Here is a 14884-nt window from a genome sequence, read left to right as displayed (position 1 = left end):
GGGTGGCAGGTTGAGGAATGAATACACGTGACAGACTACTGACCAATGATCGCAGTGGGTGGGTGTGAGGTCCTCGTCTCGCGCTGAGCTTCAGTCTATGCTGCTCCCTGGAAACTAAATATAAGTGTTATCGTTCCTCCACGTTCAGGTATTTATCATTCAATATTGTTTCAGGGCTGATCCCGGGTTGTTCCTTCAGCAAGTGATAAAAACACCACGCGCCCCTATCATCGCATTCCTTGTCTTTTATTTGCGGCATCTCAGTTCAGTTATAATGGGAGGGCTCTTATTAAGAAGTGCACAGGGACTTCCGGGGTGTGCTCCTCCCCACCACCCCCAGGGTCCTAGGTCCGGCCATGTTAAGCTTTGTCTGCCTGATGGAAGTGCTGCAGCTGGGAGATCAGGGTTAAGAATCACCCATCACCTGCCCAGGGAAAAGGACATCAGGTAGGTGCCCTCAGCTGTGCCCTCTAAATGATCCCCCCAAATTGTGAAATTACCCCCCCACCCAGATAATTCCTGGGCTATGAAATTGTATTCTATTGGACCCCTTGGGACTGTTCTCCTGGGATCTGCCCCCTAGGGATGTTCTCCTGGGATCTGCCCCCTGGGACTGTTCCTGATCCGCCCCCTGGAGCTGTTCTCCGCGGATCCTGGTTCTGATCCTATCTGATCTGTTGTCCTGGGATTTATTCCTGGGATTTATTCTTTTGAGCTGTGACCCTAACACCCCCCCCCCCCCCCCCCCAATTATCTCACTGGGTCCTGTATTGCCCTCTGGGTTATTCCTTTAGGCTGTGCCCCCCTCCACCTGACTATTACCCTGTGCTCCACCCCCCTCCCGTTTCACTATCCCTATAACAGAGCATGATGGGTGTTCTATGCATTATAGAAAGATATAAGGGGTAATATATGGGTGCTACTTGTGTGATACTTCCCCCACCTCCTAGATTGTAAGCTCTTCGGGGCAGGGTCCTCTCCTCCTCCTGTGTCAATGTCTGTGTCTGTCATTTGCAACCCTCAATTAATATACAGCCCTGCGTAATATGTTGGCGCTATATAAATCCTGTTTAATAATAATAATGTTGTCCCTATGTCCCCAGTGTGTTTTTCTCATTTCCTTACCCCAAAACAGACAATAGGCGAGCGGTTGTCACTTCTACAGGAAGGCAGCAACAGAAGCACTGACAGAAGTTTAACCCTTCCCCACCCCCCATCTGTGTCCCTGATAGAGAAATTTTCCAGGAAGTGAGGGGAAATTATCCAATAAGGATACCGATGGAAATAAAAGCCCCACAGATTTTCTCTACAGCCCCCCCATTACTTTACCCCATTACAGGAAATGCCCACTGACGATCTTCTTTTCTTGCACGCAGGTCTCTTCTATGATGTCTTCTGAACAGACCAACTCTCTGGAGGAGATCCAGGAGACCCCAAGTTATGTGCAATCCGGTCGCAGATTTCGTTGCCTAAGTTGCCGCAAAACCTTCCCCAATGAACCACGGGCCAAGCGGCACTGCGAGTCCCACCCATGCACGGAGACATCCAGCACTCCAAAGCCCAAAAAGCAAGAAACGAAGGGGGAGCAGCGGCACCAGTGCGTTCAGTGCGATAAATCCTACAAGACGGCGTCCTTATTGAGGAGCCATGTGCGCAGTCACACGGGGGAAAAACCCTTTGTGTGTAAAGAGTGCGGGCGATCCTTCATGCAGCCCATCTGCCTGCGGGTTCACATGGCCACCCACAGCGGGCAGCTACCCTTCCCTTGTAACCAGTGCGGTAAAGCCTACGCTACTCCTTCCAAACTCCGAATCCACGAACGTCTTCACACCGGTGAGCGGCCGTTCTCCTGCTCCGAATGCGGTAAAGAATTTGCAGATCCCTCTGTATTTCGTAAGCACAGGAGGAGTCACGCTGGGCTTCGGCCTTACCTGTGCCAGATCTGCCAGAAATCCTACAGTGAACTGAAAGACCTTAAGAACCACGAGCGAAGCCACACAGGAGAAAAACCATTTCTGTGTTCAGACTGCGGGAAGGCTTTCTCGCGTGCCTCCTCCCTCACGTGTCACCAACGAATTCATGCGGCGGAGAAACCCTACAAGTGTTCCATCTGCAACAAAGACTTTACCCAGCTGTCCTCTTACCAGAGCCACCAACGTACCCATTCTGGCGAAAAGCCTTATCTCTGCCCACAGTGCGGTCGCATGTTTTCAGACCCATCCAGTTTCCGTCGACATCAGCGTGCTCACCTGGGCGTCAAGCCGTACAGATGCGACAAATGCGGCAAGCCCTTCCGGCAGCCGGCCGATTTGGCCATGCACCAACGTATCCATACGGGCGAGCGGCCCTTTCGCTGCCCGGACTGTGATAAGACCTTCGTGGCGTCTTGGGATTTGAAACGCCATCGCTTGTGTCACAGCGCTGAACGTCCTTTCCAGTGCCCAGAGTGTGGAAAAGGGTTCGCAGAACGTAGCGGGCTGAGCAAGCACCAACGTTCCCACAGCGGAGAGCGGCCTTATAAGTGCGAGGAGTGCGGCAAGACCTTCATCGTGTCTTCCAGCTTGAGGAAACATGAGCGCACCCATGTAAAAGCAGACGGAGCAGAGACCAATAGGAAGAAAAAAGAATCCACCACCTGTGAAAAGTGCGCCATTACCTTCCAGAGCGTGATGGATCTGAAGAACCACCAGAAGAGCCACCCAGAACTCAGACCTTTCCGCTGCGAGCACTGCGAAAAGGGCTTCCTGGACAAGGCCGGACTCAAGAAACATCAACGGATACATAGCGACGTACGCCCGCACGTGTGCCAGCAGTGTGGGAAAGGCTTCCTAGTGCCCTCAGACTTGCGCAAGCATCAAAGAACACACGCCAAGGGGGTTAAAGGGAAGGTGGAGGAGGAAGAACAGGAGGTCACCACATTGACTCTCCATCCAGCTTCTGTGGAGTCTCAACCCTTGTTTGACCCGTTGGTCTCTTTTCTGGAGAAAGTTGCAGAAGGAGATATGGAGGTCATCGAGTCTTCACCATCGTCAAGCTGATTCAGTCCAACCAATGGAACCAATTGAGTCTAACCAATGAAATCAACCTTTTTAGTCTTGGGTGGGTAATGACCGGCTCATGGCAAATCCATTCACCTGTCCTGTGGAGGTTTTTTTTAGTCCCCTTTTTTACCCCACCCCTTAGCTTACCAGGATTGGTGGTTCTTCCACCAATCCCCTGGCCTTATTTCTTTGAGACAATGACCCAGGACAAGCGTGTTCATATCTATTATATCAAAATGGCATATTTGTCCCGGGTAGGTCCCGAATCCAACATAATAAAACAAAAAGATCAAAAGGCCACGTGTTGCTGTTCATGGGATAGTAGAGCAATGGCAGCCCCCATGTTCCTTAGACAATGGATCCTTCAAGTTGGCCAGTGTTGGGTTCCACAGAAATATCAGAGTAGTTAAAGAGTAAAAATTAAATTTTAAATCAGGAAGATGAAAGGAGCCAGGCCCAGAACCTTTGAGCCAATAAGACGATGGTAGAACTTCAGAGAGCTGTGGTAGGCATTTTTTTTTAATCCCAAATAATATGCAAGAAAATGTAGACGAAGTAGAAGCTCCAAGCTTTCAATTAAGAGTTTAAAGCAATAAGTCTGGAATTAAGGATCAGAGCCACTAAAATGTAGCTGTCCCCCCAGTCATTGGTTCATGATTCTCCAATTAAAATTGAAGCTGTTTCCTCCATAACTAAAGACCAGATTTTAAATTTCCTCACAGAATAAATAAAAAAAAAAGCCAAATGGCAATTAAGAGATAAAAAATGAGCTTTGTAGTTGTTATAAACTAAAGCCACCATTGCAGGAGATGTCTGGCATTTCGAGGCAAAGTGCCACAGCGATCATGGAAGCCGAGATTCCCAGGGCACATCCGAGGATCTCCCCAGAAAAAGTTGTAGGTGGGGTGGCCATTGTTACGGGGGGGGGGGCAAAATCAAATGACCCCGCAAGAATTCTCTGTATCAGTATATGGCAGAGCTGAGTTTTCCCTTCGATGCAGATTGAGCTCTGGGCGGCTGTGGTATAGGCAGCTCATCTGAACGCCAAAAGAAGGCTGAACTGCAGCTCTGTCAACATTCAATGTATTGCAAGCAGTGCAGGTCCCGGGCTTTGTATTGGCCTCTTGCAGTCTCCATATAGCAGATCCCAGCCTAGGTGAAAGAGAAGCAGCACAAAGAGCCAATAAGGTTCATACTAATAGAGGGGAGGGACACCTGTAAGTGTTACTGTACTACTGCAAAGAAAATTAGGTTTCCTGGCCTGTTAGCCATGTAAATCTCATAACTGGATGGAATGAAATATAAATCCTGTGGCAAGTAGGTATAGTAGCACTACTGATATCCTGGACAAGCCAATACTGACTCAATACAAGAGCCATGTGTGTTCTTATTGAATCTTTGTTGAGCTTTTCTTCCAGATCTCTGTAGTCATCCCGTGTGACACTTTGCTTCCTGTAGAACAGACCGGTCACTGCTGCTCTCTGTCCTGGTGCAGGTGCCTGGTCTTGTCTCCGCCCCCTCCTTTAGTTCTCTGCAGGCAGCCTGTGATGGGCAGGGCCCAAAGGCCCCTCCTACAGCTCTGCTCCCTTCACATTTCTATGCACCACAGTGATGATGTCATTGCTATGTCACATGGTAATATCTGGATTTGCATAAAGTGAATTTTTCTCCTTTTTGGCCACTGATTTTTGTGTCGGAGCTCAGCCCTAATGAACAATCTGTTGTCCCCGTTCTCTGAATATGACCCAATCATTGCTGTCTCGTACGTATGCTCTACATACACCACGCTTGATCTTTCTTGCTATATCAGCAATAGGTTTTTTTTACTTTCCTGACCTCATACGAATGAAGACGAGCGCACCGACTTCTCTTGCCCGCTGGCGATGAATCGCTGTGCAGCTGGAAATAAATGAATCGCCATGAATGTACACTGAGCATACGCACCCACATGATATAATAATGAATCCAGGACAATCATGTGATCAGTGGTGGCTCTCTTGGCAGGATTGTGGTTTCCTGCAGAAATTTGCACAGCTATGGACACAGGAGGGACAATCGTGGACTTTTATTTTTGTTTCAGAATATTAAAGAATTTGCCTGAGTAACCAATAAAAAAATGATCTGATTCAGAGTCTCCGAGGAAAGAAGTGCATTGCATTTCACTGTGGAACGTTCTAGATCAAGGTATGGGTTGTCATGTGATCTGATTGGTGGACAAGGAGACAAGATCTTCTCTACATTAGTGGCCAATGGGAAAGGAGCTTTCCTTTATATTAGTGGCCAATGAGAAATGGACTTCCTTTACATTGGTGGCCAATGAGAGTGGGGCTTCCTTTACATTGGTGGCCAATGAGAGAGGGGCTTCCTTTACATTGGTGGCTAGTGAGACAAGGGCCTCCTTCACATTGGTGGCCAATGAGTCGGGCCTTCTTTACATTGGTGGCCAATGAGACGGGCGTCCTTTACATTGGTAGCCAATGAGAGTGGGGCCTTCTTTACATTGGTGGCCAATAGGAGAGGGGCCTGTCAGTGGAAGAAAGCCCCCCCCCCCTTTATATTGGTGGACTCCCCTCTTTCCATTGGTGGTCAGTGGGAGAAGGCCACATTCTACCCAATGTATTCCTGTAGATTGGCTTTAACTATCCGACATTATTATGCTGAGAAGATAATAATACAAATATTATTACCAATAAGCGTTCTCCTTTCTATTCCATACCCACTGCACACTCAAATTCGATTGGTTAGTACTGAGCACAATTCTGATTGATAATTTTTGCAAATCATAATCACCCCCCCCCCCCATCAAGGACAGCAATCTCCAGGCTTATAATGAAAAATTATTATATATTATACTTTATTTAAAAAAATCATTTTGCAGAACATTCCAAATGTTAATGTGTTTATTACAAAATACAAAAAAAAAACATAATTTCCTATCATTCCCAGGGTTTAAAGGTGAGCGTCAACCTCAGTATGGCAGAGAAGGGTCGGGAACCCGGTGTCCCCCCATTAGTGCGAGTCTCCTAATTTCCTGATGTCCCAGCACTTGGGGTATATAGTATAATACCCAACTCTCCTGCATCACCGGCACCATATTACAGCTTCCAAATTCTGTCCTGTCCCCCCACCATTGTACAATCCACTGGCTTGTGTGGTAGTTGTAGGGGCCTATAGGAAGAACCACAGAGCACAGCAGGAAGTGAAGATAAATCCAACACAACCAGAAGTGTCAGATTTTATGGGCCTGTAATACTAGAGAAGCCGGTCAATGACCGAAGGAAAGGGTCAGGGGCAGTGTTATCGGTTTAGCTGGAGACGAGAGCCATGTGACACAGAACAACCCCTTTCCAAATCTATGTCCTCCCCTACTGACTGGTGCAGATTGAGAAGTGGCCCCTTTTTTCAGGTCCACAGGGGGGAATCTCCCTAAATGGTCTCTAAAAAAATTGAATGAGGCCACTTGTAGCAGCCAATACCTGAATAATACAACATATTCGCATAAGCCGACAGGTATACCATGACGTATATACATAATAGGCCGTCCGGTACACACATTAAAAAAACTACAGGGGGGCCACAGCTATAACAGTATAAAGATACGTATTTCCATAAAGCACTCCGGGCCTTGGGATCGGAAATACCTGAAGAATATTGCAGCCTTTCCTGTCAACGCAGGATAACGGCGGGAAAATCTGAAGTGCTTTCAGGTCGCAAGACCGTCTGTTAGCGGAAGAAATAAGGCACACTGGCAAAAATACACACACACAAATAGTGACAGGATTAAGGCACCACAGTATGGTCACCCCACCTGCCAGACTCTTGTTATAGCACCGGGTGTCCAGGTAAACCCTTTCAGTGCCAGGCTCGAGATGGCAGCGGTGGAGAGGCTTTCATGAAAGGTGGGGTGAAGTTTGATCCTCCTCCAGGTGTAACTAAGTAGTAACGGACACAGTAATAATGATGATGAGGATGATGATCAGGACGGACACGCAGATAGCTATATAAATCTTTTTCTGCAACGAGAAAACAAAACGAAAAACCTTAAGGAAAAACACATTAATGTCATATAAAATGTTCACATCTGCAGCTTTCACTTGAATAATCTCTGGCAAATTTGTCTTTATTCAGATACCTATAGGGTGACAACGCTCTGTCCCCATGACAACGCGGAGTAATCCTGCAGCCAGACTTATCCATCCTACCCACCCAATACACAGCCTTCCCACCTACCTACCCACCTTTCTACCCCATACACAGCCTTTCCACCACTCCTCTTCTGCTGCCTCTCTTTGTAGTTCTCTTCATTGGCTTCAATTTACCCTGAGAATCAAATTCATCTCCCGTGCTTTGCCTTTAAATCCTTCCACACCTCTTGTCCCACTTACCTTTCTGACCTGATAGAAAAATCCCCCTCCAAGCCGCTCTCTCTGCTCCTCTAATGACCTACTAATGACTTCCTCACTCATAACCTCATCACACGCTGCTGATTATAGGATAACCACCAGACATTTCACTTTCTGTTCTCCCCACTTATAAGAATATTTATTTCAAGCATTTAAAACATATCCCTATTTAATGTACAGTGCTGGGTATTATGTTGGGGCTATATAAATCTGGCAGGTATGGAAAATACAATTTACACGATAATCCTGATCTTTACCCCTTCATAATATTGCTAGACATCCCATTCCTAAAAAAATGGCCATTTACAAGTCGTTCCCCCCAAATCCGAGGCTTTAACAACCTAAGACTCACCTTGCGGGCTTTCTGTTTGTTCTCCACCGCCTGCACCAGCTGCTTCTTAGCTTTTTCTACATAGTTGGTGGAATGTAAAATATTCTTCTCAATACTGTCTATAGTTTCTCCCTGGAAATTGAAGAAAAGCATTGTACAAGATATTGTATAAAAATACAAACACAAAAAACTTGAAGCGGAACAAAACCCAAATTAAAAAAAAAAAAAACACACACTTACCTTTAATCCCGCAGATCCGTCAGGAGGTTTCTTTGTTTGGATCCTGCAATGTTCTGATATCCCTCTTCAGCCTGGGGCAGAGGAAGAGCTGGGTCCCAACATCTACGTCACCCGATCTCGCACTGCGCAGGCGCCAGATTGGGTGAAGTAGATGGGGAAAAAAAAATTGCTGATCCCACTGCACATGCGTGAGATTACTAATTTTTTCTACCATTAAAAAGGGGCTCCCGGGAGGCGCTTGGCTGCACCTTCTGTGAATGTCTGAGATTAGGAAGCAGCCAAGCACCTGCCAGGATGGATGACGTAGGTATCCCAGGAGGCTCTGCGAGCAAGACAGAAACTTTTATCCGCTTCGGTCCGCTTTAATCCGATAATAACAAATGGATTGAAATTTGTTGATTGGTACCCTTAAGAAAAATATCAACAAATTTTATAAGTCATGGGACCCTTGGATTACATTCAATTCTGTGTAAACTCTATGCAAGGAACCCCCTCTTCCCCGTCTTTCTCTTTCCTGCCCTTTCTTTCTTTATATACAATTTTTTCATGTGTGATCCCCTCACCCCTGCGGGTCAATTAGCATGTTGCCTTGCAAAGATGAAATTCGAGAAAGTTTCAGACACTTTTCCATTAAGGTCGGATACTTTGCTTTGCCCGAGTACTAAAACTTTATATCAGTAACAGAGGCAAAGATACAAAACTAGATTTCTGTATTATACTGTCTGTTCCTTGAAAGTTAATTTTAGAGTTTTAACAGATTCTGTGATCCAACTTCAGTGTCCCCCCCGGACCCTTTTAGCTGGGCGCACCACCCAGCACTTTTCAGTAACCACCCGGCTGTTTTGATACGATTACAGAAAATTTAGGTTACAATACAAGGGCTGTCACCTGCCTATATTTTGAATATCTGTTGCAGTCATGGTCTGACACCAACCCAAACAACAGGCATGCATGGTTTGACAGTTATAAGGGGATCACAAACACCAAAAACTGAAGCAGGTAATAATAACAACCTGCAAAGATCAAAAGAATCAGCAGGATTCAGAGCACAACTCATCACGGACAAGTGCCAGATGAAAAGTGCAGACTGAATAGTCCTGCATTAAACACCCACCCCCTTCCCAGGTAACTAAAAAAGAACAAAAAATAATGAATTATATATTTGGTAAGTGCTACGAGGGGGTGCTGGGAAGTTCCTGGCTTTGCCCCCTTCCAGATGAAATAGAAATGTGAATGTGGGGGTATATGACAGCATAATATCTTAGTATGTAACTGTGTAAATTTCAAGTCTTTGCAATTCTTAAAACCGTTTTTTCTTTTAGTGAGAAGCTGTGATGGCAGAGGCACAAGCAAGTTTCACTTCGTTGGCGTTACGTCATGAAGTTTTTGTTTCTCCAGGGAAAGTCAGCAAAGGACAAACACACTGAGATGTCACAATCACTGGGGGGTAAGCCTACTTCCTACAGCACTGTCACAACCCAGAGAACTTGTTTCAAGACTGGGCATTTCACCGTTGAACATGGGTTGTGGGAGAATACTGCATATTGTTGTTTACCATCCCAAAGGAAGCCCCCAACATAGTACTAGAAATCCAATGCCTGCCATAATATCCATGGAGCCTGACCTTCTTCTTGTATTTGGACCAACCTGACTTCTCTTTGCTGGGCAGAGCAGCTACTAAAAACTACTATGAGGCGCAGTTACAGAGTCAGTTATGCATACATCTCCCTTTCCTTGAATAAAAATGAAAGTTGTGAGTACATATCTTTTTATTAACTACACCCCCCACCTCTCCCTTACACACACCATTGCTTACATTACACGTGAAGACGTCGTTCTGCCCGCTCTCCAACATCTCATCAAACTGCTCATCTGTGACGCTGTGTCCAGCTGTAAAAGAACAAAAGATGTTGTAGAAAACTCTTCTCTAAATGTATTCTCCCTCTTCTGCCCATCAGGTGTATTGTGCCCGTCCTGCACGACAGCATTTTCGCCTGTACCAAACTTGCTTATTCTGATTTTATTTCTGTGAGATTCTCACAGTGTGCATTAGAAACAATATCCTCTTATTGTGCGATATGTCCCCCTCCTCTTAAGATTGTAAGCTCTTCTGGGCAGGGTCCTCTCCTCCTCAAGTGTCACTGTCTATATCTGTCTGTCATTTGCGGAGCGTAATATGTTGCCGCTATATAACTCCTGTTTATTAATAATAATATTGTAAACACATACTGATTTGTAGCTGCCTTTTGATCCTCTTGACATTGCTCTCCCTGTACTGCGTCTGGATCATGTTGCACTGATTAAGGATCTCGATGAACTGCTGGGAGAGGACGCCGTGCTGCAAGATAAAATGACAGAATATTCCAAAAGTCATTCAAAGCCTCACAATGTCCTAGAGAACTTCACTCACACTATCTCTCTTTCAATTTCTCACAATCTAACCCTTCCTCTATTATTAAATATTTATATTATATAATATTATTGGTTTTATTATTATTAATAAACAGTATTTTTATAGCGCCAACATATTATGCAGCGCTGTACAATAAATAGGGGTCTCCTTTCCACAATCTCCTTACCTTCAGCTCTCCTAGCCCTTCGGGGCAGGGTCTTCTCCTCCTCCTGTGTCCCTGTCTGTATCTGACATTTGCAACCCCTATTTAATGTACAGTGCTGCGTAATATGTTGGCGCTATATAAATCCTGTTTATTATTAATATTATTCTCTCCTACTCCCTATCCTTACTGCTCTCTTTCACCAACCCTCTCTCTGTGTTCCTACCTTCCATCTCTCCCTCTTTATCCCTATATCTCTGTCATTTCCCATCCCTCTATCTTCCTGCTTCCCTCTATCTTTCAGAGTAAAATATTAGCCCTACTTCCCATAAGTGAACCCAACCTGGAAATGACTGGCATACCCATATCAAAAGAATAAAAAACTCCATTTGATTTCAAACATCTACTTATAAAAACATAATGTCAGCATATACAACATACAATCAATAAAAAGGCCATCACATGGCATTACATATACAACAAAAAATTGTCTTTTTTTCTGTGCTACCGACGCACCGCTTCTTCTGGGGATTTGATGGCAAAACAACAAAGCAAACAAACAGATATGGAAAGCACCAAGGTGATGTTAACATCCGGGTCAGTCCCACACTGCATGCAAGGCAGGTAATATAGAGAGCACTGGATTAGTTTGGCATCAGGTGAGGGTAATGTCTCCAAAATGTCACCAGTACCTTTATTCTGGGTCAGTGAATCAAAGGTTGTTTGATATGCACAGCCTGGTCCAACCATTCACCCAGAAAACATGCCAAGATCTATGCATTGTCTTTGAAGGGGATTTTCTTTTGTGTGCAGTCCCTCTATCAATCCCGATTCCGACCTTCCTCTTTCTCTCCCTCTCTCACCATCTCTCTATCCTCCTCACTCTCATTCATCCCTCTACAAATACCTGTGTCTTCTTCATCCGCTTGTGGACCGACCCGCTCACTTCTTCTTCGTCATCTTTCACATCGATTTCTACAATAAAAGATGATTTGTATGAGACACAGAAACAGCCCCGATGGGTGGTGGGGGGTTAGATGATGATTTCAGGAAATGAATCTTCCACGAGACATAATTACAGACTATAAGAGACTACTCAGAGGATTAGAGACTTACCACTGGGTCACCTTATACAATCCAGTGCCAGCACAGAAAAAAAGTAAAAAAGCAAGAAAGGAAAATGATTGAGACAGTTTCAATGAACAGCGCCAAAGATGAATTAGACAGGAATTTAGAGACACAATAACAGAAAAATGTTTGAACCTTCCTGTCATTTTTATTCACTTATCTCCTTAGATGCAATTTCTGCCGTCTTTTCCTGACCCTTTCTCTCAGCTTTGTCTTCCTTATAATAATGTTGGGTCACTGTTGTGTCTTCTGAAACCCATTCTGCCAAAATGACGCCTTCATGTCACAAAACACGATGACATGGCTGTGAATTTGGACTTTTTTGATTCTTGGTGATGAAGGTGTTTCCAGTGACCGGTTTTGTTTCAGGATCATACTGGAAGATCCGGGTTTCCTCACAAGTGATGACTTCAGCTCTCCCTCAAGTTGCTGCTGCTGCTGGTGTGAAATTTTACTAAGAATGTGAAATTGCATGTTGCTCAACTTTTATTCTTCTAATGATTTCAGTACATGAGGGGAAACACAACGGCATTAAACGCTGACTGACAACAAACTAAACACAGAGAGTGCCGGCGCTTGTCCTGCGTGTTTGGAGAAGTTTACACATTCATGGCAAGAGATCAGAATCATGTCACTGCTTTGTGATAGGGATGGAAATATAGATTTTTTCTATATAGAATTGTTTCATTATTTTACACACAGACCTTATATACACTGAGGGGTAATGGATGATTGTGTGATACTCCCCTCCTCTTAGATTGTAAGCTCTTCAGGGCAGGGTCCTTTCCACCTCCTGTGTCACGGTTTGTATCTGTCAGACATTTGCAACCCCTATTTAATGTACAGCGCTGCGTAATATGTTGGCGCTATATAAATTCTGTTTAATAATAAAAACAGAAGATGCCTTTCACTTACTTTGCAATTTAGCCCGGATCTCTTTTGCTAAAACTTTGATCTCATCTCTCAGGGACTGTAAATCTTTCTTCATACCTGGAAGACAAACAGGGCCGTTATGGAGATCGTTATACTGTGAATGAGGCATCCATTACTAGAATCAGTCAGAGGGGAAATATAGAAACCAATGAACAGTATAAAAAGTCAGCCCCTGATTGGGCGGAGTATTTGGTGGGGCTCCAATGGACTCATGGTATGGTGGAGCAGTTGGGGTAACATTACCGGATGGGCAGAACAGATCAGTCAGTACAACAATGTTCAGTTACTGTACGAGGGGAACTGTCAGTGAAAAAGTACTGCTGTCATTGGATGGTAGAGAACTAAAAGTGTTGGGGCTGAGGGGCTGGTTGGGGTAATGAAAAGGTGGTGGGGTCATTGTGTAGAAGGTAAGTACAAAATCATTGGATAGTAGAGAAGTACAGGGGGGTCTGGTTAATGATGAGGGGTGCAGTTGCTTTATAAATAGGATTATTGTCAGGCAGGAGCAGCCACTTACTTTCCTCTGGAAATGGGTGGCCGAGAACAGTCGCCTGGCCAGACTCCAGATCCTTCACTTTACCCTTGAGGAGCTGTAAGGACTCCCGAATCTGCCGCGTCTAAGGAATAAAAAAAACAATGGTTCATCAGCTTCCTATATACCCGTAATAGAGGTCTGTGATACCCCTCAATGATAGGCCACACCCCCGTCACCCATTTATGGGCCAAGGTGCCCTCGTTCAGTCCCCATCATCCCCGACCCGGCCGCTGCCTATTCCATTGTATGGAGACCAAACTGAAGATTCTGCCGGATGTCATTGTAGTTTAGAAGCTATGAACTTTGCCCAGGGCATCCCGGATCTGAGAGCTCACCGCCCTCCGCCCAGCTCAGCACTGCCCACTAGTGTTACCGTTTGGAAGAACTGCTGGTCGAGCTCGTCATCGTTCTCCGAGGGTTCCACAAGCACCTGGTGTTCATCCGGCTCTGAATCGCTGTCCACCTGCAAGACAAAAATAAAACGATTATTATTGCAGCAGTGATCAGTGCATAGGTCTTGTCCCGGCCCCCTCCAGTGATTGGACAATATCAGCAGACTGTGCTCTCTGCCCCTTCCTTCTGTCAGCGTGTTCCCTGGCTCCTCCCACAATAATAGAGGTGAATGTGATTTGGAGAACAATAAAGGAGCAGCAGGCAGTGTGACCAGCGGCCATATCTAGCATGGGCAGCTTTTTCGGCTAATATATTACAAGATATTGAGTAAATGGAGGAACCAATCAGTCTCAATGACCCTGTAGTGCCACAAGTCCCAGCCAATGGGCGCAGAGTCTATTCTGTCATGCTGGGATTTGTAGTCCTACCTTCACATTATTTCTAAGTGATGGCAGTGTGAGTTTCCTCGTGTTATATATTGATGTGCTGTATGGATGATGAGGATAATGATACCTGTGACCCCCCTCCCCCCCATATGCCCTCACCCATTAGGGGGGGGGGGCACTGCACCAAAAATCACTTTGTGTCACTTCAGCTTTGTGAATTGAAGTTTATGTGTATGTGAAAGGATTAGTGCCCCCCCCCCCCCAATACAAATCATTATTGTCTCAGCTTGGAGGGGTGAGGTGGGGCCCCTAGTGTGGCCCTGAGCTTTGTAGTCCCCCGAGTCATATCACTATGAGACCCAAACCTAATGTCTTCAATGGCGAATCTCTATGCCCCCCTTTGTATGTATATAGTACATGTGTTCCTGCTTTGTGGGGCTCCTGGTGTGCATGCTGGGCCCTGTAGTCCCCCCAATCATGTCACTTTGTAAACAAACTGTCATCTGCAATGGAGGACTCCAGACCCCCACTATTTATAATTAATGGGTGCTTGGTCAGTAGGTGGGGCCCCTGGAGTGGACCTTTGCCCCTGCTGGGCCCTGTAGCCCCCCAGTGACGTCACTCACACAGCCCAGCTCCTTGCTGCGATCCCTCATTCTGGATCTTCTCAGTGAACTTCTCCCGTACTCACTGCGCCTGCGCGGCACCGCCCACTACACCCAGCCCAGACCATAGAGAGGAGGAAGGGACGGGAGGGAGGAGCACTGCATGCTGGGTAACTGGAGGACCCGAGATGTGGAGGCTTTGTGTGGGGGATACATATAAAGAGGGGTATACAGAATGGGGGGGATAGGGTGTATAGAATGGGGCTGAGAAGTATGTACATAAGGGAGGAGACGAAAGGAGGGTTTAGATGGAGGGGGAGGAGGAAGAGAGGGG

General features: G+C 45.7%; 2 protein-coding genes and 1 long non-coding RNA gene across 4 annotated transcripts; 1 reads left to right on the top strand and 2 right to left on the bottom strand.

Annotated features, from left to right (window-relative positions):
* Nucleotides 1–62: 62 nt before the first annotated feature.
* ZNF668 (zinc finger protein 668) lies at nt 63–5175 on the top strand. 2 transcript variants are annotated; one of them, XM_072417149.1, is made up of 2 exons: nt 63–148; nt 1377–5175. In XM_072417149.1, exon 2 carries the CDS (start codon nt 1386–1388, stop codon nt 3036–3038), a length of 1653 nt encoding a protein of 550 aa, XP_072273250.1. In that variant the 5' UTR covers nt 63–148; nt 1377–1385; the 3' UTR covers nt 3039–5175. The 2 variants fall into 2 exon arrangements, with proteins under 2 accessions (XP_072273250.1, XP_072273249.1); XM_072417148.1 differs by lacking the exon at nt 63–148 and adding an exon at nt 310–447.
* Nucleotides 5176–5865: 690 nt separating this feature from the next.
* LOC140334878 (uncharacterized) lies at nt 5866–9533 on the bottom strand. Its single transcript, XR_011921631.1, has 2 exons — nt 7797–9533; nt 5866–7054 (listed from the first exon to the last, which is right to left on the bottom strand). It is a non-coding gene; the product is annotated as an uncharacterized lncRNA (long non-coding RNA).
* A 194-nt stretch (nt 9534–9727) lies between these two features.
* On the bottom strand, nt 9728–14648 carry LOC140334699 (syntaxin-4-like). Its single transcript, XM_072416940.1, has 8 exons — nt 14572–14648; nt 13540–13629; nt 13149–13248; nt 12614–12688; nt 11478–11545; nt 10245–10353; nt 9805–9905; nt 9728–9748 (listed from the first exon to the last, which is right to left on the bottom strand). Exons 1-8 carry the CDS (start codon nt 14599–14601, stop codon nt 9728–9730), a joined length of 594 nt encoding a protein of 197 aa, XP_072273041.1. The 5' UTR covers nt 14602–14648.
* Between the last annotated feature and the right edge of the window lie 236 nt (nt 14649–14884).

This window comes from Pyxicephalus adspersus, chromosome 7 (assembly GCF_032062135.1).
Source record: "Pyxicephalus adspersus chromosome 7, UCB_Pads_2.0, whole genome shotgun sequence".
Classification (NCBI taxonomy): Eukaryota; Metazoa; Chordata; class Amphibia; order Anura; family Pyxicephalidae; genus Pyxicephalus; species Pyxicephalus adspersus.
Note: the sequence above shows the minus strand (reverse complement) of the source record. Positions and strands in the feature narration are given on the sequence as shown.